The sequence below is a fragment of the Falco punctatus genome, assembly GCF_963210335.1.
Source record: "Falco punctatus genome assembly, chromosome: 4".
Classification (NCBI taxonomy): domain Eukaryota; kingdom Metazoa; phylum Chordata; class Aves; order Falconiformes; family Falconidae; genus Falco; species Falco punctatus.
Window position 1 is genome coordinate 42,143,385 of NC_137583.1, and position 26,042 is coordinate 42,169,426.

Consider the following 26,042-nt stretch of genomic DNA (forward strand, 5'->3'; position numbering starts at 1 on the left):
TACACTGCACAGGTACTGCACTGGGTGGATAGGGATATGCTCATTTTCTGTGCTTTATATCAGCAGAAACATTCACATAGGGTACAAAAAATGTAAACAATCCTTGATGCAAAGAATCAATGTACTTTCTGCAAGTCTGTGTACAAGATAAGACCAAATGCTGACAAAGAACTCACCAAGCAGAAAATGGAATAAAAAGCACTCACCTAATTTTGAATCTTCATCAGGAGATCAAATATTGGAAAAACTGCTCAAAAATGGGAGGGTGGGGGGTGCATCAAGGACAAGTCAAAAGCTCCTGTGCAAATCTGAAGGAGAAAGGGAGTAAATGTTGCATTAAGTAAATAAATAAGATGTAAAATTTTCAGGCAGTGCAATCTCCATTAGATGGAATGTGTATCGAGAGTGCTCCGTGGTCATTAGTGGGGGAAGGATCTAGAACAACTGTGAGTGTGCTATAGCTCATCCAGGAAACTAATCAGTTACTTGAATTGGTGCCTGCTACAGTCAGTACTTGCTAAGTTTCACTGTGTTATTGTGACCTTGTTTCTGCAGAAGCTATTACAGCAGCAATAAGCTACTAGAGTATTTTGCAGCAGAGCAGGCTGGTTACAGTTATTCTCGGCTCTGATTAGAAAGGCCCTTGCAGTGATGTTTAACATACCACATTTCCCAACAATGACCATGATCTCAATATCAAGAGGAAATACTTTCCAACCCTTTTGTTTCCAACAGAAAAAGCAAACAGGAAATACTCAGCTACCTTGCTCCCAGTCCTTTACCATCCACTTCACCGCTTCCTGCCTATGTCTATTTTGGGAGAGAACAGTGTAAGGAAAAGGCTTCTTTAAAAGTTCAGGTTTCTCTTACACAGGCAGCTTGAGCCTTCAGTATCTCACTCACTTCTCCCTCCTCCTACCATCATGGTGGAGGAAAGGGCAGGAGCAAAAGGAGGATTAAAACAGGAGTGTTAACAACATCTGCTTCTTTTACTGATCGCCTTTCCTTTCTTTTAACTAAGGGCAATTTTTCATGGCACCAAGAAATAGTTCATGAATATTCTCTCTGTAGCGACAGCCTGGGATCCTTTGACAGTGGGAACTGGGCATGCATGGGCAGGCATCACAGTATTATTTTTTTTACTCTTTAAACTGACAACTCCAGGTGTCTGATTTCATTAATTATTTGACAAGAGTTAACACATGGCTCTGTATTTAAAAAAACAAACACAAACAAAACAAAACCAAAAACAAACAAACAAAAACCCCAAAAAACCCAACAAAGAATTTAATGTGTCAAATAATTTCCTATTGTTTGCAGAAAATTTGGAAGCATTAACACAACATTAAAAAAAAAAAAAGATTAATTCCTGTTTGTATGATAAATGTAAGGATAGAAGGATTTCCTGTTTGTATCACACTGGTGTATGAAACAGGAGTAGAAAAGAATGGGAGCATAAAAAAGATATTTTGCACAGAGATGGTAGCCTAAAAATGGTTGTGGCTTCTGTTCATGATGAGCTTCAGGGAGCTGGAAACTGTAGTGCAGAAACATCACATCTTTGTTATTTTCTTAGGGAGTATTGCAATTATTTTAATGCCAACATCATGGCAGCTGACTTGGAAAAGGCCACGATAAGGATGCTCTGATCAGCAAATTTTCTGTACTGAACTCCTTCCACCTGTCTTATTCCTTCAGGGAAGGGGGCAGGGGAGCAAAGCAGTGGGAAAGTATAAGAAAATCTCATATATGTTGTTTGAATTAAAATATATTTTTAAAAGGAAATAAATTGAACACTTCCTACCAGTTTATCAGGTCAGTTTCCACTTCAGCCATCTCTCTCACTTTACACCCACATAGCTGTCTTCACCAAAGGTGTTTAATTCCTTTCCATTAATCTCTAAATATCTCTTGACTCTGGAAAAGATTTCATAGTAAGTCTATAGATAGCCACTCCTGTACGATAACATTCCAGAACAATAACCCCATAGGCATACATAGTTAGTTTTATATGTATTGACACAGACAGCCTTGAGAGTTGTTTTTCATCCTTAAGACTTTTGAAAACAGAAAATACACATGAAGCACAAACACTTACCAGCTATGTTTTTTTCAGAATGACGCTGTATTCAGTTCAATTATGGATTAAGATGATCCCAGGACCTGAACTCCAGTTTCAGCTGAAGTAAACAGGAGTGTTCTCACCAGAAGAATCTATGTCACACATAAAATGCACAGTACTCCTCTTTGCGTCTTTTTAACATTTTCTCCTGTTAAGGACAGTAGCCTTCTGTTTTTCCATTAATCCTCCACCTGCAGCCTCAAATTCCAGACTGATGCACTAGAATTTGCTGTACGAATGATGTTTTTATTAATCATATAAATCTTTGTATGTGGTGCAATACTTGGCCCAGACACATAAATGTTTCAGTGGGCAAGAGAGAAATAAAATCTTAAGGCTGACACAGAAAGAAGGACTCACTGAAGTCATTACAGTGAGCAATGAGGTGATTCCCCACTCTGACGTTAAATCTGCTGCAATTCCACCAATGCTATCCTTCAACAGCCTCTGGCAAATATCACCGCAATAATAGGTTTAGACAGCTTAGTTTCATTATTATTTTTAGTTTGTGAATGTCTTAAATTCTGCATCATGGCAAAGATGCTTTATGCCAAAATACAATATTTCATCTGATGCAAACTATTTTTTCAATTCAGTTCATGTTTCATTTTGAGCTGATTCAAAGTGAAATTGTTTTCAATTTTTCACTTTGGCCATGCAACCACTGTGTTGCCAGGTTCCAAATTGTTCAGTGATGACTTAGAGACTCAGTTATTCTTTTAAAGAAATTGGCCAGGCTCAGACCTCACTCTTGTTTGAAGTTTTTCACAAACTATTAATGTCAAAAAAAACCCAAAAACCCAACCAGTTATTAATTACATTTTCAAGTTCACAATGATTTACTCAGGTACTTTCATAAAAAAGGAAAATTACTGACTTGCAAATTGACTTGCAAATAAAGATATTTACACTTGACAGTGTTTAGATACCCCAGCAACACCTGTTCTTTAAAACTAGGAGTCAATAGAAACATTGCACAGTTATAGGTTGCAGCATTTGCTCTCCTATTTTCCTTAATTCAGTAAAGACATTCAGTCTGTATCCCAGCTTTTCAGACTGTCATGTGGGAGAACTCAGAACAAAGTTCTTTCAACTTAAATAGCAGAAGGGTTTGAATCGGCCAGCTCACAGCTCATTACTGAGGAACAGCCATGCTGCACATACAAGATGACTCCCTCTCCTCGCGTCACAGGCAACAGACTGATGCAGTTTTTCCATCTCCTCAAACTACACATATTTCTCTGCTCTTTAAGTACTACGCTGTCTCTCAGGCAGAAGATCTGGTGGCAGTCAGTTGTTTGGCACAGAGAGTAAAAGAATTGGTACATTTTCTGTGGAGTAAAAGGAAAGCTAGAGAGCACACAGGAGTAATGTCCCTTTGACAAGGCAGCTTCACATCTTTGATGTTTCCTGTCTCTCCTTTTCTCTTTTTAATTCACTACATAGCTACTCTTTCCACAGAGCATGAAAAATGCTCTTATGCTGGAGCAGCCTTGGCTTCTTATGTTGCTGTGTAAGTCCAGTCTATACCGGTGTTCTTCAGTCTGTGGTCTGCTGAGGTACTGCAGACTATTTTTTTAGTTTGGGATATTGGAATATGGAATATTTGGGATACCACGGACTATTTCATAGGGTAACAGAAAAGTAAGATAGTGTCAGGTTGTGCAAATTCACTGTCCCAAGTCCAAGAGCTCAGTGATTTCCCAGCTACAAGAACTGGGAAGCTGCCAGCCAGGATATCTCCATTTCTGCCCATGCTGTGCACTATTATCAGGCCTTTTGTAGTCAGCATCACCATAACAGATAAACATTTACTCTGCGACTATCACACACCATGTTCCTACCTTCTGAAAGATTTAAAAGCTCACTAACAGATGGTGAATTTTATTTAAAAAACACACCTATCTTGTGGCTCCATTCTTGACTGAGAAACTGCTTATATTGGTTTTCCCTCAAGGGCTCCACTTGCAGTAAATACAATTAAGGCTAAACACATTATCTGCTGTATATCATCATTAGAAATTGCCTTTTGCTTTTAGCTTAGTCTTTGGGTGTAGTCTGTTCTAGACACAAGCCATCCCTCAGTGACTAAGATGCTGCAGCTCTACACCTTAAAACCCTTTTTAAGTTCAAGTGGTAGACAAGATTAGATGCTGCAGACTCTAAATCACAGTAAAATGACGTCAGTAAAAAAATACTCCAAAGGATTTAAAATCCTGTTGCAAAATTAAGCTGGAAAGGCTGTACTACTACTAGCTGGCATACCAAGCTGGCTCAGAAAAGGGCCAGGATGGTGGCACAGGGTTCCCAGCAATGTAGAAACCCATCATGTCATTTTCCTTCTGTATTAGCCTTGTTTCTGTGGTCATGGCGAGTGACTTTGTCAGGGGTACCTGTAAAAGGTCTAAATCAACATTACAACGATTACATTACAATGTTTGAGTACGTGCTGGTTTAGGTTCACTACTTCCTCTGCAAAAGGCACGTTGCGGAGGTGGACATATGCTATGAATACACCTCCTTCCAACAGATCTTGTTACAGTCTCTCCTTATGAGAGAATGAGAGGTAGGATCCAAACCTGGCTGTCTCCTCCCTCACAGAACTATTGAAATACCCAGCAGTACTTTCCGAAACTGTAAAAAGGGAGATCTGACAGTAGGTGGTTTGGATCTGTAAAGCTATTCTTCATTTTCTCAGTCTCTCTTCCTGCCCTCTACACTCTGCTTTACCCTAGCAAAGCCTCACACTACAACCCAGTGCAAGAACACTGTTTAAGAGCAGAGCAGCAAGCTGATGAGATCAGGCAGTATGTGGGTGATCAGCCCATGAAAACATTGATGCGGTAACATCTGGGTCTTTCTCTGCTGTCAGTCATGTAATTTGGGTTTTGTTGATTCTGCTGATTAATGCTGTTACAATAATCCAGAGACAGGTTGCAAGGGCAGATGGGAAAGTGCCACAGCTGACAGATGGGAAAAATAAAAGTAGTATTTCTGAGCTTCTCAACACAGTGGCCTGTTTGACTGCTACAGAAAACTATTAGTCATTTCACCATAAACCACTGAGAACAGCACTCAAACAACAGCAGAGCAAGAGAAATATTTTTATTTGCTCTGCAGAAACAACTCTGTATTTCACAACAATGCCACTGGGTGATCTATTAATCATTCATTTGACCATTTCCTCAGGGAAAAAGACTAGGTTCAGCAACTAAAGGTTTTATCATCCTAATGTCTTGCATAATGTCTTTGTTATGTTCCTAATTGATACAAGCACCAGGAAACAGATGCATTATAACATATTGCTCTGAACAGTGTTTTTGCCAGAGTTAATGAGAGAGCAATGTAAAGCATTTCCAGAGGTACGTAATCCAATTTACTCTTGTTTAATTATTATTTTTTGAGAAGAAACACTCCCCCTTCAAGCAGAGCTGCTTGAGGGAAGCATGCTGTGTTCAAATTAACCTGCTCTCTGATCTGTCACTTGCATGAATTCCTCATGCTCCAAAAGTTAAACCATTTGGTTAGGAGCACCAGTGTATCTTTTGATCTTTCAGTACATAATCACTGGGTATCTTGTCTGTCTGAAATATCTGAGAAGCAAATAAAGCACCTCATGTACAGCAGTGAAATCCTCCTAAAAACAGTGCCTAGTAAAAGACAGGGAAGATCTGGGAACGAATGAGGCTGGCTGTGCTCTGGTAATAATGATGTGCTTGGTGCCACAGTGTCACGGTAATAGTACTGTGACTGAGTGCTTGTGATTTCAGTCCCTGCAGGAAGGACTGCGCGAGTCTGCAGCAGGTTGTCTTTGATGAAGGGCAAACAAATGATGAACCTCTTTTACCAGGGACAGATTTTGCCGCTTTTCTGCTCGCAATCCTTATTTGCCCGTAGATGCAAGGCAGGCAACAGAGACATTCTTGATTCATTTTCTACATAGAAAATACTGCTCTGGAATGATCTTCAAGTAAAAATATATTGAAGTGATGATTTAGTACCTACTTCAAAGTTAAAGTAGGAGGCAGGTGTGTGTATACTGGGACCATCACATAAGCATTTCCATTTTACCTGAAGAGGACTGAAGACAGGTGTTGGGAATGGGACTGGGCTGCTCAGCAGTGACTCAAAGCCAAGAAGCCCTTCTCAGGACTCTGCTTCAACTGAAATCACTCCTCACTGAGTAACAGCTTCAACCTCTGGCATAGCACAACTTGCTGCAGCTGACTTGTGTCAGAGTTTCATCCTGAAACAGTTCCCTGTATCTTCTTTTTTCAGCCTAATGTAACTCAAAACCACTTAAAAATTTAAAATAGCATTACAGAGCTTCAGAGACTTCAAAATGAAGCTAAACTGCATAAATGGAACTCAGCTTCTGTTTGAGATACTCTATGCTGGCACAAAGATATTTTCATCTCTCTGATAGTGCCTCCTAACACCACTCACGCAAACCAATTAGTTTTGGTTATGCTACGCTGGATTTATCTCCATCTGCTGGGGTCAACATTTGAAGGACCTTCCAGGAAAAGAATAAAGAGTTTAGAGCACAATGAGTTTTCCTTTGGCTTACTTTTGGTCTTCTCTTTTCCTTTCTGTATGAATGCACACACTCAGACAGCCAGCACAATTCCCAGTTCCTGCACTTAATGGACTAACTAGCCTAGTCAATTCTTAAGGGTCTTCTGGTCTGCGGGTGGTGATTTTCAATAATTTTACTGTTGCCAAAGGGATGTTTAATGGCTCTCTCAGTAAGACAGTTTACTGTCCAAGTGAACGACATGGTAGCCCAGCCAGCTAGTTACCAACAATGGTACACCATGCATGGACAGAATACTTGTCTCTTCATGCCATAAAAGAAAGTGGATCAGTCTGGTTTTCACTTGACCATAGCGATCACAGCTAGCAACCTCTCCAGGGTATGTGACTGCTTTTTCATGACACAGTGCCTGCAGAATAAGGACTGCATTAAAAAGGATAGAATTTCAGCAGTTAAAGAGGATTGAAACCCAAAATAGCAGAAAATTGCTTTAAACTATTCTACTGAGCACAAATGACTTGTAAATTCAGAAGGGACATACACCACTGTAAGGATGTGTTTTCATGGCCTGACAGGAGAGCGTTAAGCAAGTTATACAGTACAGTAAGTACCTTAACAACCAACCTACTTACAGCTGATTTCAGGATAATGCCCTCTCTGATCTCCTGTACTACTTTTGCACACCTTTAACTCCCTGCAAGTCCCTCTTGGCATAGTTCCAGATACGGACTGATAAACATTTGAACATTGCTGGACAACAGTTTCAGGGACTTGTTTCAGGCAGAGGACTTTAACTTCCTCTACAGTAACCTATAGTGTCTTTTGTTTCCATCAGGAAAAGCATTGTATATAAAGTAGTTGGGATCATTTTAATTAGCAAGGACTTGATACCTCAGCTGCTGCTCAAGGCTCAACAGTGTGATGTGAGAGGGCTCCGGGAACAAGTCCAAAAATAACTTTAAAGGTATCTAAATTATAAGGAACAGGACTATGGAGGATCGTAGGTTCTGGCTCCAACTTCAGCCACAGAAGAAACCCAACCCTCATCCTGTCCCTACATAGATCTTTGAGTGGTCTATTTTGAACTCAGCAATGGAAAGGATTCATAGCTTTTAAATGGTAGTCTTCACCTAACACAGCAAGAAGAGATCCTGGATTAAAGACTGTGAGTGACCATTAACAGGAAATCCTGTTTCTTCCTGTATTTTTGATGACATGAATGGTAAAAGGTCTAACTAGATGGCTCTAGGTTTTTTTGGTTATTTTTGAGTTTTGTTTGGTTTTGTAATTCTGTAATTTTGATGATTATTCTGTAAAATCACTTTAGAGCAGTTATTTCAAGATAGCAAGTAGAAACACATTTAAATTTGAGGCTTCTAAAGTGAGAAAGAGACCTGTCAGATTTGTATTTGTCTTGTCAGTGACTGTATGGGAGAGCTCTGGACCGCTGCAGACTGCAGGTGGCAGCATCCAGTAACCCAGCTGCAGGGTGAGCTGAGCCCAGACCAGTCAGTACGGGGCTTGTCGGGTTTGAATCCGTGTCCTGTACTGCAAGTGCTTTGGTATCAGTACAGTTTCAGTCTGACTTTTCCGTTTTAATACAATAGTGATTCTACTAATTAATGTACCATTAACCTGTATTTCAGTTTTTGACCTTTATGATTTTGCTTTCTACAGATTATTGTCCCATTCTCGTATAACTGTAGTTGTATACTTCACAGGTAACTTGCATAAATCACTCTTTGACCAAGGCCATCTTCATCAACACACCAGCCACACAGAAAGGTGTTTTGCCCTTCCTGCCAAGTACAGAGGCACAGGGAATGCCGTCCTCCCTAAGTGGAACCTCTTTTCTGGTAGATTTTTAAGTGCTCTGGAAGCTCAGTCAAGGGAAAGGGCCAAAAAGACACGATCATCTACTTTAGAAAGGGAATATATGTTCTTTTGTACAATATCATTCTCTACTTACCGAGCAGCTGAAGTACTCTTCCAAGAAAATCTCAGCATAGGAATTTCAAGAATGCTTAGCATTTCCATGAGTTAACTGGTCAGGATTTGTATCTTTATCTCAGTAGTTCAGCCACAAACCCACCAGAACTAATAGCAGCTGTGCTGACCCCTCTCTCTCTTTTCTCTTTCCGATATGATACTCTAACATACTGGTTCTTTTAAGTTAAAAAAAATGATGGAAGATCCAGGAGTTCAAGATTTAAAGTTATATTTTTCTCTTGAAAGAAAAAACAAAAATTAGTTTCAGATATTTTCATTTACTTCCCAAAGCTGAAACCATTAGCATCGTAGAATATCTCAAGTTGGAAGGTACCCGTAATGCTAGGATCATATAATCATTTAGGTTGGAAAAGACCTTTGAGATCATCAAGGCCAACTGTTAACCCAGCACTGCCAAGTCCACCGCTACAACATCTCCCTATGTGCCACATCTGCATGTCTTTTAAACACCTCCGGGGATGGTGATTCCACTACCTCCCTGACCACATCACCTCATCTGACCACATACTCTTTCTTACATCTGAAACAACTCTGGCTTGCAAGCCAGCTCAAATAATTCGGCTCTTTCCAGCATCTCAGCCCTTACCACTGAAGTTAATTACTTGGCTGTGGATAATGAACTTTCCAAAATGACCCTGAGAGCTAATGGTGCAGTTCTTTACCTTCTGAGATCAGTATGATGATCTATAAGGTGGTTTTGTCATATGCATCACGTAGATGGACATCCTGTTGATTCCCATCATCTAGAAAAGTCAGAAAGCAGAAAATTTTACAATTCGTGGACATGTTGAACACAACCCAACTGTATAATCACCAGTGTCAGCACCACAATCATGCCAGCAGAACAGGCTTTTTCCTCTCTGCATGACATTTCTCAGTTCTGTGGTTTTTCCCAGTCGGAGTCTGCTCCTTCATGATTCTGGCTCTAGCAGTTGTGAAGGTGTGATAACAACCAGTAGATGCAATTTCATTCTTATAGCAGGATTTCTCTGTTGTAGTGTTTCATGGTATGGTCTGTTACTCCAAGGCATGAAGGGCTCAGCAGTAACCTTGCAGCTCCCAGCTGACTTCCTGGAGCCTTGCCTGCCTTGTCCAAGCCAAACTATGTGGTGCCAGGTTGGAAGCAGAAATATTACTGTTGGTACCAGGAATGTATTAGCATGAAAGTAGAATTTGCTATGAATGTGAGGACTTGACTTCTCAGCTAACAGGACAGTGTTTCCCCTTGGAAACCATTAACAGCCAAGCTGGTCAAAAAGAGCAAAAGCTAAACATACTTTAAGTAACTTCTCCAGCAATTTTGAAGCATTGTCAGTGACTTTTTCTATGTACTGTTTCAAAAATACTATTTTCAAACACCAAGCTAAGATTGTGGGTATTTTTCAACAACCAAAATAAAAAAAGAAAACAATAAAGCCTATGTATAATTTCTCATATTGGAGATAATTTTTCATTTGGAAACCGTTGTGTATAAGGGCTTTCTGCTTTCTTTTGAGCTATGTGCCACATGTCACTCAAATATTTACTTTGCATATTAAAGCAGCTCATCTCTAGATCTTATCTGAAAAGAAAGATGTTTCAGATTTGAGTAACCCCTATTCTTTTTGTGTAATCAGTGTTCTAAGAAACATGTTGCATTCAGATACCAAACAGGACAGGCAAGTTCCCAGTCAATACTGACATTTTAATTGGGAGAGGAATTTTTTCTACCTGCACTGTATTTATGGTAGACAATAGGAGGGGATATTCACAGACACTGAGATTTCTTGAATTACAAAACACTTCCAGCTCCAGATACCATTGACTGCAAATACCTGCTGGTGTGAACAGGAGGGGAATTGTGTGCACAAGGTCTCCACTTTTTATAACTGGAAATATGGCTCATATTTTTCTCCAAGTTTTATTAGGAAAGGACCTTTATTCATTGTTAGCTTTCCAGTAGCAGATAAACTATATAAAAATATGGGTTATCTGTAATAAGGTCTTAATTCAAGTGCATTTTTGTCATGCTTTATCGAAGGTTTCAATCAACTGGGCTAGACCCTGAACACAAAACAGCAAGCAAGAAACAATCATGCTTCAAAGAACATAAGTATTTACAAGGAAGCAAAGGGAAGAACATACCTCACAGTTTCATCCACCTCCAAGCTAGGAGCACAGCTTTAGCCAGTTGGCTGAGGCCCCCCTAAAGGCAATGAAGAGATACAGAAAACTCCACTGTGCTCCATTCCACCCTCATACATAGCATGAACAAGGCCTGGCCAAAGAGCTAAGGGGCTTGCTGCGCTGCTGTGTGCTCTGTCCTGTGTGCATCCTCAGGATGCTCTTAGTCCTGGGCCAAGCTCCAAACCTCCTGGAGCTTTCACTGGAGCAGCTTCCCCATAATAGTGCCTTACCTATGGTCCTGTGTAGGGCTCAATATCCAGAAGTGCTCTGGCTCCACCAGCAGCTATGCAGAAATTCTCAGGTGAGGTTTTACAGCCTTTATCATACACAGTGATCCTTCTGACCTTTACTCCATGGTTACAACATCCACAGTCAGAACTAGAGCTATCAACTAGCCACGGGGCAGGGGCCGGGGGGGAATCTTGAATCCAGTTGTCTCATCACATGACAGACTGCAAGCAAAAATAGGAGAGAAGCCCCAAATAATTGCTGAAGTAGCTCCTACATGCAACAGGAGGCTATCTCTTGTATGATAGGAAAAGCAATCAGCTCTTGATGGTCTCATTTATCATGATTATTATTATACCCTTGTCTGTCTCTGATAGCATACATGATATTCAAGGATTGATATAATGATTCAAGGTGACTGATAAAATCTTCCTCTTTGCTAAATATCACACTGTTCCTCTTAGAGCAAACACTGTAATTAAGATTGCAAAAGAAAGCCAGTGATGTGCATGTAAGCAGAAGTTTAAAATCACTCACTTCCCCCATAGGCTGAAGAATCACGGTGAAGCTGGTGGGTGACCACAGCAGGGAGAAAAGCTTGTATGGCAGGAGACAAGAGGATCTTTGCATCCTGTCATCTCATCTACAATAAAGGCTGAAGATGTGAGATCATGTGCATGCCCAGTGCCACTTGAAACAGGCGAAACAGAGCTGGCTCTCCAGCAATTCCTGCCTCCTGTACACCTGTAAATAGCCCTAAGACCTTAAAACAGCTTCAGGTTCTTTCATGAGCGTCAGCTTGGGACTACGTCAAGTATATTAAAGCTGTTCTAAATATTGAAGCACTTAAGCCACCTTACACCACAGTAAGAATTTCTCATGCGTGAGCACTTTTGGATGCACTCATGGTTTCATCACTATTTTTCCCTTTACTTTCAGGAAAAAAACCCAAAACTGATGCCCCTCCCCAAAGAAATGGGCCCTTTCACCCATAGATTCATTTCCTGCTTAATGGTAGTGTCTCTGATTGCAGTGTTACAGTACTGAAAAGCAAGGAGTGAAAGATTTCAGGGCTAGTGATTACCATCTTCACAACATAAACAAGAATATACTAATTACTAAATTAACATTTTTATATGTCATGGAAGAGGGTAATTGTGGCTGAGTTTAAACTCTGTGCCCTCCAGAACACCTGGCATATGTTCAGAAAGAAAGTATTTCAGAAAAATATATTTCATAAAACATATATAGTCTCACAATATCGTGCCACGAAGAAATACTAATTTGTTATACAACTACAGGCATCTTAAAATATATCTTTAACCTACCTTATCAAACGCTTCCATGAACAAAAGGAAATCCAGTCTGTATCCATCTGGTTCCCCATATAGCTGGCCACAAGCAGGAAGAGGAGCGATGCAATCCTGCGGAGATAGCCCCTGCAGCTCACATCTTGGCAGCCATTCCTCTTCCCCACTCTCACATGCTATGGACACTTGGAACACAGAGAGAAACATATGCACTTTTTGGTACCTGTGGCTTTTTTCCCCCATAGACATATACATGCTCACAAACTGTTGCTGAAGTTCAGATCACAGGGGACTATCTCACAAGCATCATTTAACTGATATTTAGCTAGTAGAAGTATAAATAAATAATATAAATTAAAAGGGATCATCTTTGACTCCATTCTACAGATGTACTGTTTTAACACTTCTCTCTCTCCTTCCTTCAACACAGAGTGTTTTCACTAGACTTTAAAACACCTCTTCAAGGAATGTGATGTTGCAGTATGAACATGCAGTGACTAAACCTGATCCAGCTCCTGTCTATACTGACAGTAAGTTCTACTATGAAATCCCTAAAAAAGTTAAGAGAACATTGTGTGCTTCTCTAGTGCCAGCAGGGCATTCACCAGCATAGATATACACAGAGACATATTCTGACATATATACTCTACATTCTGTTATGTTCTGTAGTTTCCTCTGAGTTCCAGGTTCATTCACACTATGTCAGCCTCAGAAGGCTCACTACCCTTTTCATTTTCATTCATTGTTTTACTCTATTTATCAACACCATTCCGTCATTCTTGATTTTCAACAGTGCAAAGCATGTCACAAGTGAACACAGATGAGATGTTTGTAAGATTTTCTTGGAAAAACCTCGAATGTGCTAGCAGAGGGTCAGATCTTTATAGGTGGGGGTGTTGTTGAAGAATTTGAGGCAACTGTTCACTAAAAAATTTATGATGGTGTTTGTAACCATGAGTTGTTAATGATTGCATCTGCAAGGAACAGAATGAGTAAAGACACATATGGAGTGGGAGTTTGTGGTGGGTTAACCTTTGCTAAAAGCCCAACTCCCACCCAGCCACTCACCCACTGTAGGACAGGGAGAGAAAACAGGAGCAACAGGAACAAGAAAGCTCATGGGTCAAGATAAAGATGGGGGATCACTTATCAATTACCGTCATGGGCAAACCAAACTCTACATGGGGAAAACTAGCTTAATTTACAGCCAGTTAAAATAAGTAAGTTCAGGTAGTGGGAAACAAAAAGACAAACATTAACACAACACCTTTCCTCCCCACTCTCCCAGGCTCTAATTCACTCCTTCGCTCCTGACTCCTCTTCCTACCCTTGGTGGTGCAGGGAAATGGGGGCTGTGGTCAGTCCATAGCAGCTGCTCTCTGTCGCTCCTTCTTCCTCACACTGCCCAGTACAGTGTCATTTCTTTCTCTTATCCAGCCTCTTCAACACCCTCTTACTACCTGTTGTACTTATACATTATAGCTATACCTCTTGACTTTTAACTTCATCAAATACTCGCAATACCCTACCATATTTAGCCATACATGTGGGAGTGAACTTCATTCTCCCTCATCAGAAATGACCAGCGAACCCTGAGAAATAAAACCTTTTCCTGAGAAACACTGACAAAATTATCTCCCCAAATCATTTCAGTTTCAACAAAGCAGCATTTTATCATCTCTATTAAAATTAAGTTGTGTAGTAATATTATGATGAATCTATGATGAATCTATTATCCCTGTTACACAGAGAGAACACAGAGGAGTGAATAACTTGCCCAATATCACACAGGAAACCTGTGAAAGAGCGAAGATTTGAAATGCAAAAATAGGATCAGTGACACTGTCAGCCACCCTTTCATATTTTTAGTTTAGCCTGGAGATGTGGCTCTTGTCAGAGGAGTCAGCAACTACTTTGATGGTAGTTGAATATAAATGATAGTGTGTGTATAATGTACAAAGCGCTGAGCCTCCAGCCTTGCCAGTGAGGCAAATCTGAGCAAGTGCTCTGCACTTGGTCCTTCAAGTCCAGATGAGAGGCAGGGGACAAGCTTTCACCATTTACACCATCCATTAACACCAAAACATCCATTAACAACAGAAGTCTCTGTTCCATTTCCAAATTGTGGTGACAAAAGGCACAAAAACTTGGGAGTGCTCAACTGTTCACTCTCTTCTTCCTTTACCCATTGGCAGTCTCTTACCTGTACCTTACTATTTTGCTAATCATTGTGCAATCCTGATCTCTCAAGGTCAGGGGCTTCCTTCACTGCTGCAGCCCTTTCTTGAGTAAGACTTTGTTTACCCAGGAGCCAAGCAAACAGCATGTTTTGGACTGGTGATGTGAGTCCCCCAGGAAAACTGATGCATCGTGCTCTGTCCTTGTTGCGAGCACTGCAGGTGGGCTCCTGTTGTTCAGAACAGTCCTTGCATGAAACAGTTTTGCAGTGGGTTTGGATGAAGAGAGAATGATCCTTACTAAGGAGTTCACGTGGCTGCTGTTAAACTTGGAGATGCATCTGGGGGAGGTGGCTTTGTCTTTGTTTCTCACCATCCAAATATATTTTAATTGGGAAAAATTCAATTAATTTTCTCCAAGTCAAGCCTGTTTTGCCTGTGATGGTAATTGGTAAGCAATGTCCCTGCCTTTATATTGACTGAAGAACATTTCCATCTTATTTTCACCCCCTGTCCTGTTGAGGAGAGTAAGAGCATCTGGGTGGGCATCTGGTAGCTGGCCAAGGTCAACCCACCACAGAGACAAAGCATCTATTTAATAAAAAGTCCATTTCAGCCACAAGTCTAGTTACCAAGAAGATCCCAGCTATTATGTCAATGGTTACCACCCTGCACAGATATCTCTGCTGATCTAAGCACAAACAATCAGTCAGAAAGTTGAAGTGATCTTTGGCTTCCATAATAAAATATCAGAGCCCCATATACAACATACCTATGGCTTTTCATCATTCTCGGTGATGGTCTGTATAGAAGCACAATGAATTAGGATATACACTTCGCTCACCATTGTCCTCACGTTATTCCTGTGCTGCTTCTGATTGTCTTTATCTAGCTTTCAGGTTAAGATGAAGTAGAATTTCTGGGGTATTAGAATGAAAAAAAAAACTCTGGTGCAAGCCTGTCACACAACATTCCTTTTGCTGCAGAGCAGGTGTGAGCAGTAGGCAGGGACTACGGGCAAACTGGGGTAATTATAGACTGTCTACTAACCTGACTTGCTTGCATCTTCAACTGGATACGCTACTGAGGCATGACAGCAGGTCATGTCACTGGTCATGTGTGCTGCTTTCTTTCCTAGACACAGCTGCACTGCAAAGACATGGATTAAGTGATCAACTTCTGAGGTGGTTTTGCTCCCCAGATTTGCCAGAGCTACCTAAAGGTAAGAGCTTTCAAATTACTTGGGATCAATACTATGTTTGCTCCTTAAGAAGCAGAGAAAGGGAGGTGGTGAGGACTAAAACAGTGCGCTTGAGGAGTATGGCAGCTGTGGCTCTTTGTTGTAAAAGTTAACTCTTTATGATTAAATTGTCAAGGTTTCAGAATCTGAAAGCACTTTCTCATATTCCTAAAATCTGGAGGCAAATTTTTTTCTCAGGATATTTTAACTTTCTCCTAGAACAGATCAGAGAGAGAAATGAGGAAAACGAACTTTCTGATAAGGTGAAGATGAGAACAGTAATAAGAATGGAAAGTCAAAGTAATGCTCCATAGGAAAGGTGGGGCACATAAAAGCAGAATGCACACCTGCTTTCTTCAAACAAATGTTTATTTATAATATCTTTGTAAGAGTTGCTAAACCAGGTACAGATGCTATGTGACACGTTACTTGAGTTGTTCTATCAGTTTTCAAGTGAAAGACAAGTTATGGACATTATTTTTACATGGGTATAAACAAAATGCTGGCTACCTCCTGGTATGATTCAATGCTGTCAGTAAGGGAACGTTAATCCATAAAAGAATTAAGCAAAAAGACAGCCAACATCAAATTTTAAGGTAATGATGAAGTGCTGGAAAGAGTTGTGTAAGGCTGCCCTCAATTTCGACAGCTAGAAGGGAACATGAAAGACAAAATTGTGTCAATAGAGGACAAAAGCTGAATCTAAACTCGGCATTTCCTATCTTCTGTTGTTTGCTCAAGTTTTAAGATAAGCCACAGCAGGTGTGGACCATGTCACTGGAGAATGGTCACAGTGTCTCCCCAGTACAGTGTTTCCATATACAGAGCTAAGACAAACCAAGACTAACCAATTTGCTCGTCATCACTACTGCAGAACAGGAACTGAGCCCATCTTTTTTTTTCTCCCCAGTCCAGGTTAATCCACAAACCACTGGACAATACTTCCTTTTAGTGGTTAGTACTCTATTTTTGGAATGATAATTAGGGACAGGTTTTAGCACAATCCCAGGGCCCAGTTGTGCTCATCCTTCAGAATAAGGGCTCTTTAAATGTGAGTGAAGTTGGTCATCTGAACAAAGCAAGGGATTATACCTCAAACAGTAAATTAAGGAACAAGATTTAAGAGATAACCTTTGATGCAACCAGATGTCATGCAGAAATCAGTGATGGATCTTATTCAATTAATTAATAACCTTGACAGAAATATGAGTGGCTAAAAAAAATGTATGAATGAAGAAACAAGTTATAGAAGTAGAAAATCTATTACACAGATGAGAAAACCTAGAGAACTGCTGCAACAGAATTCATATGTATTATAATGCTACAAAGCAGTGCATTTAGAAAATTACATCAGGAATTTCAGCTACAAGCTGGGAGTTCATTAGTACAAAATTACACTGGAGGAGAAAGACCTACTTGCTGGCTAATGACAGCATAAATACAAACCATCAGCCCGATGTGGTGTGGAAAAGAAAAAGGGGATACCAGATTATTCTAAAGACAGCGTTGCCATTAAATATAAGATGGCATTCATACCATTATATAGGCTGAGGACAGAGCTCATTGGACACTCATGGACAAGAAGGATGAATCCACTGTACAGACACAAGGAGGACTCAAAAGCTTGCTCAGCCCTGTGAAGGAAAGGCTGCAGAGAGACAGGAATGTTCTCTGAGCTGTCTTGAGGGGAGAAGGTTTTTCTATAAAAGCATGATGCTGGCACAATAACAAACAGGAATAAACTACCATGAATAATTTTAGGCTAGGAGGTTTATGAAAGTTTACAATATATTGAATTGCTTTAAGGTGAGAGTAACAGGAGCAGTAAATGTATTGAATTATAGACTGGAGCTCCCTTCATGAAGGGATAACCTAACATAAACGTCTGACCTGCGACAGGACTGGAAAATCCAGGGAGTCCCTGCCTATCCAGCAGCCTTGTGAGTTCACACAGTCAGGGCCAGGCTGCCGATCTGCATGCACAAGTGCTGCTGCTGCCTGCGCAAGCCCAGTAACCCAGCGACCAGCCCTCCAGGCACACATTGCAGCAAAGGAACACTGGGTTGCACTTTTAAAACAAAACCAAACCCCAAAACCTTCTAAATCTCTTTGCAACTGTTTCATCATTTACAATACCACAAGCAAGAAAAGGTTTTCTCCAAAATTGAAAAAGCAAAGAGCTCTTTCTTTCTCAGCAGAGCTTAGTTCTCCAGCATTTCACCCTGCAGTGTATGCTTCCTCCTGATTCTGTGAACAACAGTTATGTTTATTTTACTCTAAATTTCCATGTAAGATGTGGAGACTTGGATTACACATAAATATCTCCCTTTCCACCTGAGAGGAGAAGCGGTACCTACGCAGTGACATTGTGGGTTCTGCCCAGCTCCATGGCTCGATGACAAAAACATCCTGGTGATTTCAACAGATGAGTAACCAACTTCTTCCACTGATCACTTCATCAAGCAGTGACCTTACATATTGGCTAGTGAATCGATGCAGTCAACAGACAAGCCAAGAGAACCAGGTGAAAAATTTGCAACATGAAATATGGTTCATATTCAGTTGAATCCCCCATAGCTACATCCTGTCTCTTTGAGAAAGGAAGCTGGTAGCCTGATACAGGCTTAAAAGCCAGAATAACTGCAGAATTAAAAATTAAATTTGGGAGCAAAGAACAGGGAATTGGCAGAGCGTCCTTTGTCTCATTGAAAAGGTTGTCTACTTCAGACATCCTGAATACTTTTTAATGTCCAACTTTTATTTTGCTACCAGCAGTCATCTCTTTTAGCTTCTATTTTAAGAAAAAGAATAAACAAATACCTGAACACTGCTCCCCAACTTTCTGTTTATATGTAGCTGGACATATTCCTTCCATAACACCTGAAAAGCCTCAGCACATTGTGAATGTTACCATAAATGACCAACTTAAGGCTAAAGGGAAAAGATCTCTCCACTGAGGAATTCAATGTTTCATTGCTCGCCAAAAACTAGAATTAACTGTTTCAATAAAGTAAAACAGAGGCACTCAATATTGTTCAAGCCACAAATGCAACTGCATGCCAGCAGCAATGGAATTTTATGGTCACTTTTTAGAAATAGCAGAAATTGAAATTGTCTCATAAACACAGCTGGAAAGGGCCAAGAAAACATGAAACTAGTGATGAAAGGAGAACAAGAACACATTAGAGCAAACTGAAAGCCTCTGGACTAGTACCCTACAAGCCAACAGATCACTGGTGAAAACTGCTATACCTCCCCAGGTCCATGAAATCTGAAGATCACTTACGATAATACTTTAACATTAATCTTCCAAAATACACTTCTGAATGTATTACCCTATCCTCTTCAAATACATGAATCACTTAATGTTTCCTCCCAGATTCCATGTTCTTTTTTTTCCATTTCTGAATCTACTCTTAGTGAAGTCAATGGCAAATCCCACACAGACATTAGCTGGAGCTGGAACGGAGAGTAACCACTGCTTCCTGTTCTGCCTAAGATTCTGGAGCTGCCCTGGTACATGATGTGATAGCCAAATATGATAGCCTCCTGCCAGATGACATGATAGAGATCCAGCCCTCATCGCCAGCTCTAATACAGACAGGGCACCAAGAAAGCCCTTTGCAACTTTAGTCCCTCTCTCACATATCCAAGTTTTTCCTACATTTTCTCCTCCGATCCCAGAATAACTAGGTATTTTGTGCTGTTACATCCATGTCTGGGTCCAGGGAGCAGCTCCACTGCTTCAACTGGAATAGAGGTAGGCTAGCACCAAGCACTTTTGAAAAGTTTTGAGAAACTTCATTTGCAGTCTGCAGTGCGAGACCAACAATTAATCCTCTTGCTAAAACAAGCCTCAGTTACATTTACAAAAAAAAAAAAAAGTAAATTTTGATCAGCTTTCACAGAAGTGCCACATGCCACATCGATTTTTTTTAACTAGGTCAATCTACTTGTGAAGAAGAACTGCAACAGAACAGAATACCGAGGTAAGGGAAATAGGGAAATGTTACCTGAAGTCTGATACACATGCACCTGCCAAATCCCATCTGCCTCCTCTCCTTTTCAGACTATAATTTTGGGATGTGAATGGCGAAGAATTAGTACTGCAGTGAACTTCAATTTTCAAATGAAATCATAAATACTTCATTGGCACAGGCTCATAAGACTAAAAGAAAAATGCATCAGCACTCAAGTAATGAGATTCCTGAAATGACTGTTGAGTAGTTCCTAGTTTGTGTTCTGCTGAGCTGCACCTAGGTCAACAAGGAGACGAATCCCATGGGACTCTCCAGGCTCATGAACACTTTGATTTCAAAATACCACAATGTCACCTTTGAAGAAGTGTTTGTGGGAAAATCATATTTCCAACAAACTTGAAATAAACTGGAAAAAGTATTTCTGAAAGGCGAAAAGTGATTGGCATAGATGGGACTGTCTCTTCTGTCTCTTTGCCCACCACTGCAAACACGCAGCACCCAAAAAACCTTTCTGAAAAATACCAGAGGGGAGGAAAACCATTTTTCTCTTGGCAACTGTTTGAACCGTACATGGGAGGCCAACTGACAACTCTGTCAGGACTCCTGAAAAGATCATCCTCCATGTGTCTCAGTTTCCCCTTCACAAAGCACAAATGACAGCACCTGTGCCTCTTTGCAGGCACATTTCGAACTATTTTCACCTGTGGGATTATTTAGCCGTCAGGGACATTCAGGAGAGAATGTGCAGAGGTGCGGGTGCGAGCCAGAGAGTGAGGCCCTGCCACAGGATTTCGCAGCTCAGCAACTTTGTTTGGCTGCATGACAACTGCTCTTCACACCAGAACACAAGTGCCTGGAGCAGATCCAGAGGTAGATGATGGAAACTGCCGTTGCCCATTCTCCCCTAGGATATGTCATTCCTGGAACATAAAGGCATTTGTCATTTCCACTTTCCTTTCCCTGAATTGGTTCTTTGTGTATACACCTCACAGTCTGATTTGCTTTTTGCCTTTTTTTTTTTTTTTAATGTTAACCTCCACAGGACTTAAAGTGAGCTTTCTGTTCCAGTGCAAACCAATTATACCCATATGTAGAAGAGACTGAGACTTCAGAAGAGAGAAGGCACAGGTTTGTTTGTGTCCTTGGGACTACACATTTCTGCCTGCAAATCAAGCAGTTTGCAGATGCTTGAGTCAACCTTGAGTGCTTCAGATAAAACAAGCCCCCACTTCAGGAGTGCACAAGAGTCTGTTCTGCCCTTGCAGAGAGCTCTGTTCAGTGTGACTGCAGAGGAGACAACTTACATCACCTCCCTAGCTATTAAACGTGCCCCCCCTAGATGTTACTGGTTTCTGGAGGGGAGTTTATAGGACATCTTTCTACGCTTCAGGAACTGCTGCTGGATATTTCTCCTTATGACTTTTTCCTATGAGGCTACAACACTGTCCATTCTCTCCTAAATCTTCCTCTCCAGCAGATGATCACATCTGAGACAGGAAAGTCTCTAGCTCTATCTATAGCAATAACACCTAAAGGTTTGGGGCTGAGAAAGAGCTCTCCGGCATCACAGGCATGGTTGCAATCAAGAACTGAGAGTAACCACTTATACACAGAATGAAAGGGTCTGTTGAGTTGCACAAAATGTCCTAGAGAATCCTTTCCTGGGCCTCTGAACTTGCAGCATTCAGGTCCAGAGAGTATCTAAACCCCTGGTACTTTCTCCCAGGTAGGCTGAAGAAGCTCCCGCAGAAGCTGAGATCCAGCTACCCATACAGTACTCCCAGCTCACGTGCTCTGGGGCAGGTCCTCCGTTGCAACACACAGAGCTACTGGCTGCACTGTTAGAAGCACGTAACAAGAGACTGAAGGCGAGCAAATTCAAGGCACCAACTCTGTCAGCAGCCCACAGCTGCTGTGCTTGATGGCTCTAGTAGATCACACACAAACCTGGCATCCAGTGGGACTCCCACACTATTCTTGGCTCTCCTGCATCTCTTGTCCTATACATTTAACCAGTGACATTATAATACCTTACTGGGTGGAGCAAGGATTAATAAGTGTTTGCCTGCATCCAACAGTTAACTTGCAACACTCTCACTATGTTATCCATTATTATTCCCTCCTACACTGTGCCTCATGACAGGCCTTTTGCTTGGGCTTTTTAGTCACTGGATGAAATTCAAAAGCCCTTTCCTCTTTTCTTGTTTCACAGCGAGATGAATTCAGCAGAAATGTCACCCAAACTGACACCACCCATTATTTAGTGTATAGTGTTTAAGTATTGAGATAGCAATAAGCCAAAAACTTGGTGACTCCCTATAATTTTGCCCACTGATACTTGTCCCAGGAAGACAGCCCTTGGTCAACACTGGCTCAAGTGATATTGTCTATCGTCACCCTCCTGAACCCACAGTTACTACTGACACACTGTCTTTCTTCTCTGTAGATTCTTACTCTCCCTTGGCTCTCCTAGCTTGATCTTACTCAAGTTCTCTTGATTCTCAACTTTTCATTTTTTCTTCTCAGTGGGATCCTCATGAAGCTTATTAATACCTCACACATTCCCCATCACCTGTTTTAGCTTCCTTATAACAAGGATACTGAGATGCACCTTTCCCCATTGCTCCTCTCCAATCCATAATTAGCAGGTTTCTCCAGCAACTTTGGCCTTACATGGCCAATGCTGTATTTCTGATTTTTCTCCACACCATGCTATGTATTCTATTATTCATCTCTGCCATTTTTCATTCACTTCCCATTCATCCAGATTTGTGAAAATTGCATCACTTCTTCCCTAGTGATATTTTCAAATTCCTCCTTTTCTTCCTCCCTAAAAGGATGGATGCTTTACCTCAGCACTACTAGTGCCCCCTTCTTCTGGCCTCCCCCACACTTATTGCCCTCCAACATACCTTCGAAACAGACCTGTTGAGACCATCTTGTCTTGTTCAGCAATTTCTATCCTACTCCAGTTTGACCTCACAATATTCAGGCAGCTTGTGCTGACTTGCCAAATGTTACATTTCTCAGTCTCTATTTGCTTATCCAAGGGTCTCTTCACAATATAACCCCTCACTTTTGCATCACCGGTGAGTAGGTGAGACAGGCACAGTCCTGATCCAAACCAGGGAAGCACAGCAACACAGGACATCTAGGCTGGACTGTAAAGAGCTATGTGCAGTTACCTGAGCAGCTGGTAAACCAACACCAGATGCGTTTAGCAGCTCCTCACAAATGTCTTTCTCCTTGTCCCTCCAAAGCTGCCCTTTTCTGCTGACTTGTGCAAAAGGCTGTAACTTTCTTCTGCAAAGGACTCCTACAGTTAACATTAGTAAGAAATCAACCAGTTAACACTGGCTCAAAGGACAGCTAAGAATAATTAACACCATTCCATTTACAGTAATACAAGCATACATCTCCAGCTGTGCCCTCTTCCTCCCACTCTATTGCAAGGAACAGTTCCTGCTACACCTGCAAAACACACATATTTTGTGGCCTGATCTTGTTTAGAGCCTCAGGCAGTGCAGTCATATTTAATAATGATCTTGCCCAATAAAAGCCTGTCACACTAGTGATGAGACAATAGTTTCACAGTACAAAACTGGTCATGGTAGTGATGATGATGATAAGGTTGCACAATAACCCAACGCAAGACAGATCCTAATTGCCACTGGTTGCATTGTTGCAGGCTCTGACTTAATGACACATGAAGGTTTTTCACAGGTGCTCTGAAGTGGTGCTCTTCCCCTCCTTGATTATTTTGACAATCCATAGAAAAAAAATTAGGTCAAATTTTCTGCAAAGGTAACACTTTCAGTCACGAGTTTACACACTTTGAATAGCGTGTTTTCTGGGGAGACATTTTTAGCTTTCCAGCGCAAAGAAATATGTAAAGATGGTATTTTCTGCTTTCCCTTCCCATCTTCCTCATCATAAAGTGTAACAGGAACTGACTGCACTTGTCTATAAAAAAGCCAGAATATGAGAACTGATAATTTTCCTCTAAGTAGAATGTGTGAGAACTAGGAATTACAGAAGCAGGCATTGACAAATACAGGGCACTGAAAGCCACTTACAGTAGATTTTATTTTGCATTGCTTTTGGCAGGTGGACCGCAGAGATGCCTAGTGAGAAGGGACGTGTGGAAATTCCCATGATTATGTATGAACCGCACCATGAACCCTACAGGCAAGAACCCTCTGCACCACCGTACTGCAGCCAAGGGGGTAAGCAGGCTTCACCAGGAGGATTTTGGAAAAAGCACCTTCTTAGTGGTTGGGTGGCAAACACTGATAGTTGGTTTCCAAAGTGTAACTAAGCCAGCTCATAAGGGGCCCAGCTTTGCGGGAACGTGATGGGTTTAGAAAGTGCCTGTGCTAGCACATAGACCCCAGGGCTGGGGTAGGCAAGCTAGTAGGATCTCCCAGCAGAAACATCACTTACAGTGGCAAAAAATATTTCTGTTGGTTTAGTTAACAATTTTTCAAACACCACATGCTTTATCAGAAAAGGAATTGCAGTTGTATCTCTACAATAATTTCATGTTCCTGATGAACATACGTTCAGCCAGGAAACTTTGTGCGTGGACAGGCTGTCTTGCTTAATTTGTAATCTAGTTTTCCAGAGAACCGACCTTTTCCCAAACACCCCTGGTGCCCAGAGCTGCCGTCCCTAGATGAGTCAGCTCTGCAGCCAGGTCCTACAGGGATGAACAACCCCTCCTCCCTGCTGTCTCATGGGGAAACATCATGACTGGGTGCTGACAATTCAGCTCAACTGCAAGAGGTCACTGACAGCTGCAGCTCTGCTGGGCTGGCTTTTCCCTCTGAAACTAGGCATTGCTCTCACACCTACACAAGTGTCTCACAACACTCCTTTTGTCTCCTGCCTGTTCAAGCTCACACTTATTGAAAGGCACACTGTGCTATCAGTGATTTTACCTTTGTTACCTTCCTGCTATTGAGGAAATTCAACAGACAGCACTGGAGCAAAAAAACCACAAAGGAATGTCAGAAGGTGACTAATGAGGCTAGATGCGTCAGTGCTAAGCCTCTAAACTTGACTCATTTTCAGGGCATTTTACTCTGATCAGCTCTCCCTGTAAATATTTTTGTCTTCAAAGACCTCTCTGGCCTCTTTCTAAACTCAGAAATACTTGCAAGAGGTTGGGGGAGAAAAAGTCTCACTTGTGAGCTACTCAACCAAGGGGCAGACACTCAACACATTGAGTTGCAGTGTTCTTGTTCTTGCACTGGAAGCAGGTCCTTCAGAAAAACACATCCAGTGATAGCTCACTTCTACCAAGAACATTCCTCCTCTAGATCAGAGGGAAACAGTTTAATTTTAATTTTTTACAATTTTTTTTTCCACAGAAAACCTTCCATCTAAAAAAATAACCAAACCAAAACAACCAAAACCAAAACAACTAAAACCAAAACCTAAACACCTCACCACCACCATTAAACCCAAATGCCATTGCAAATTTCTACCACTTCTGGCAAGCCATTCAAGGAAACACGGCTATTTTCAACTTTGTCACTGTATTCTGTCTCATTCTGGAAAATTCCAGTTTTGTATCCCAGTGGGCTTATTCCCCGGCTGGACTCACATTGTTTCCGAAAAGCTCAGGGGCACAGGCTGGATTTGCAGGTCAGGGCTGCTCTGCTTGGGGGTGAGGGCTTCTCCAACACCGCCTGGGCTTGGCCAAACAGGCTTCTCATAGGGACTGTCCAGCTGCAGACCAGTCTGGTATTTTGATACCACATCCATGCTAGCTGGCTGTAAAGTTTTATACATTAATGCATTTTGGATACATTCATGAATGTCTTTTTTTTATACATTCATTTATTTCACACTCAGGTAGGCTGATTGCATTCTTAATTTGTAAGATTAGTAAAAGAACTAAAGTAGCATGAGGTGTCTTAGTCACCAGCTTCCCTTCTCCCTTATCTACAACAAAAGGGTAAAGATCTTTAACTTCTTTCTAGAACAAAGGGCATGATGAAATTACTTGGCTGGTAGCTGAGGGCAGACAAAAATCGAACTAGAAAAAAAGACTCTAAATAGTAATAGTAAGGGTAGTTAGTAATCACTGAAACTATTTAGAGGTACTGTGGATCCTTTTTCAATGGAGTCCTCAAATTAAAACCAGGTATCACCCCAATGTTATGCTGGATGCAGTTACTGCCTTTGTACTGAAAAAACTATTTAATTTCTTGTCTTATATTATAAATGGAGACTAGCTAGTCAGTGCAGGCTATTTTGGCTTTAAA

The 26,042-nt window shown here is 41.2% G+C and overlaps 2 protein-coding genes across 3 annotated transcripts in view; one reads left to right on the forward strand and one right to left on the reverse strand.

Annotated features, from left to right (window-relative positions):
- CARHSP1 (calcium regulated heat stable protein 1) overlaps nucleotides 1-335 on the reverse strand; it is a 45,534-nt gene extending 45,199 nt beyond the window's left edge. For both annotated transcript variants that reach the window (XM_080384586.1, XM_080384585.1), the window contains exon 1: nucleotides 207-335. The gene's annotated coding sequence lies outside the window, so the exon portion shown is untranslated. The remainder of the gene's footprint in view (nucleotides 1-206) is intronic.
- A 413-nt stretch (nucleotides 336-748) lies between these two features.
- LOC308063711 (lipopolysaccharide-induced tumor necrosis factor-alpha factor homolog) overlaps nucleotides 749-26,042 on the forward strand; it is a 28,874-nt gene continuing 3,580 nt past the window's right edge. Inside the window, exon 1 of the mRNA XM_080387017.1 lies at nucleotides 749-24,080. Within this exon, the coding sequence (XP_080243143.1) occupies nucleotides 23,891-24,080 (190 nt within the window). The 5' untranslated portion in view covers nucleotides 749-23,890. The remainder of the gene's footprint in view (nucleotides 24,081-26,042) is intronic.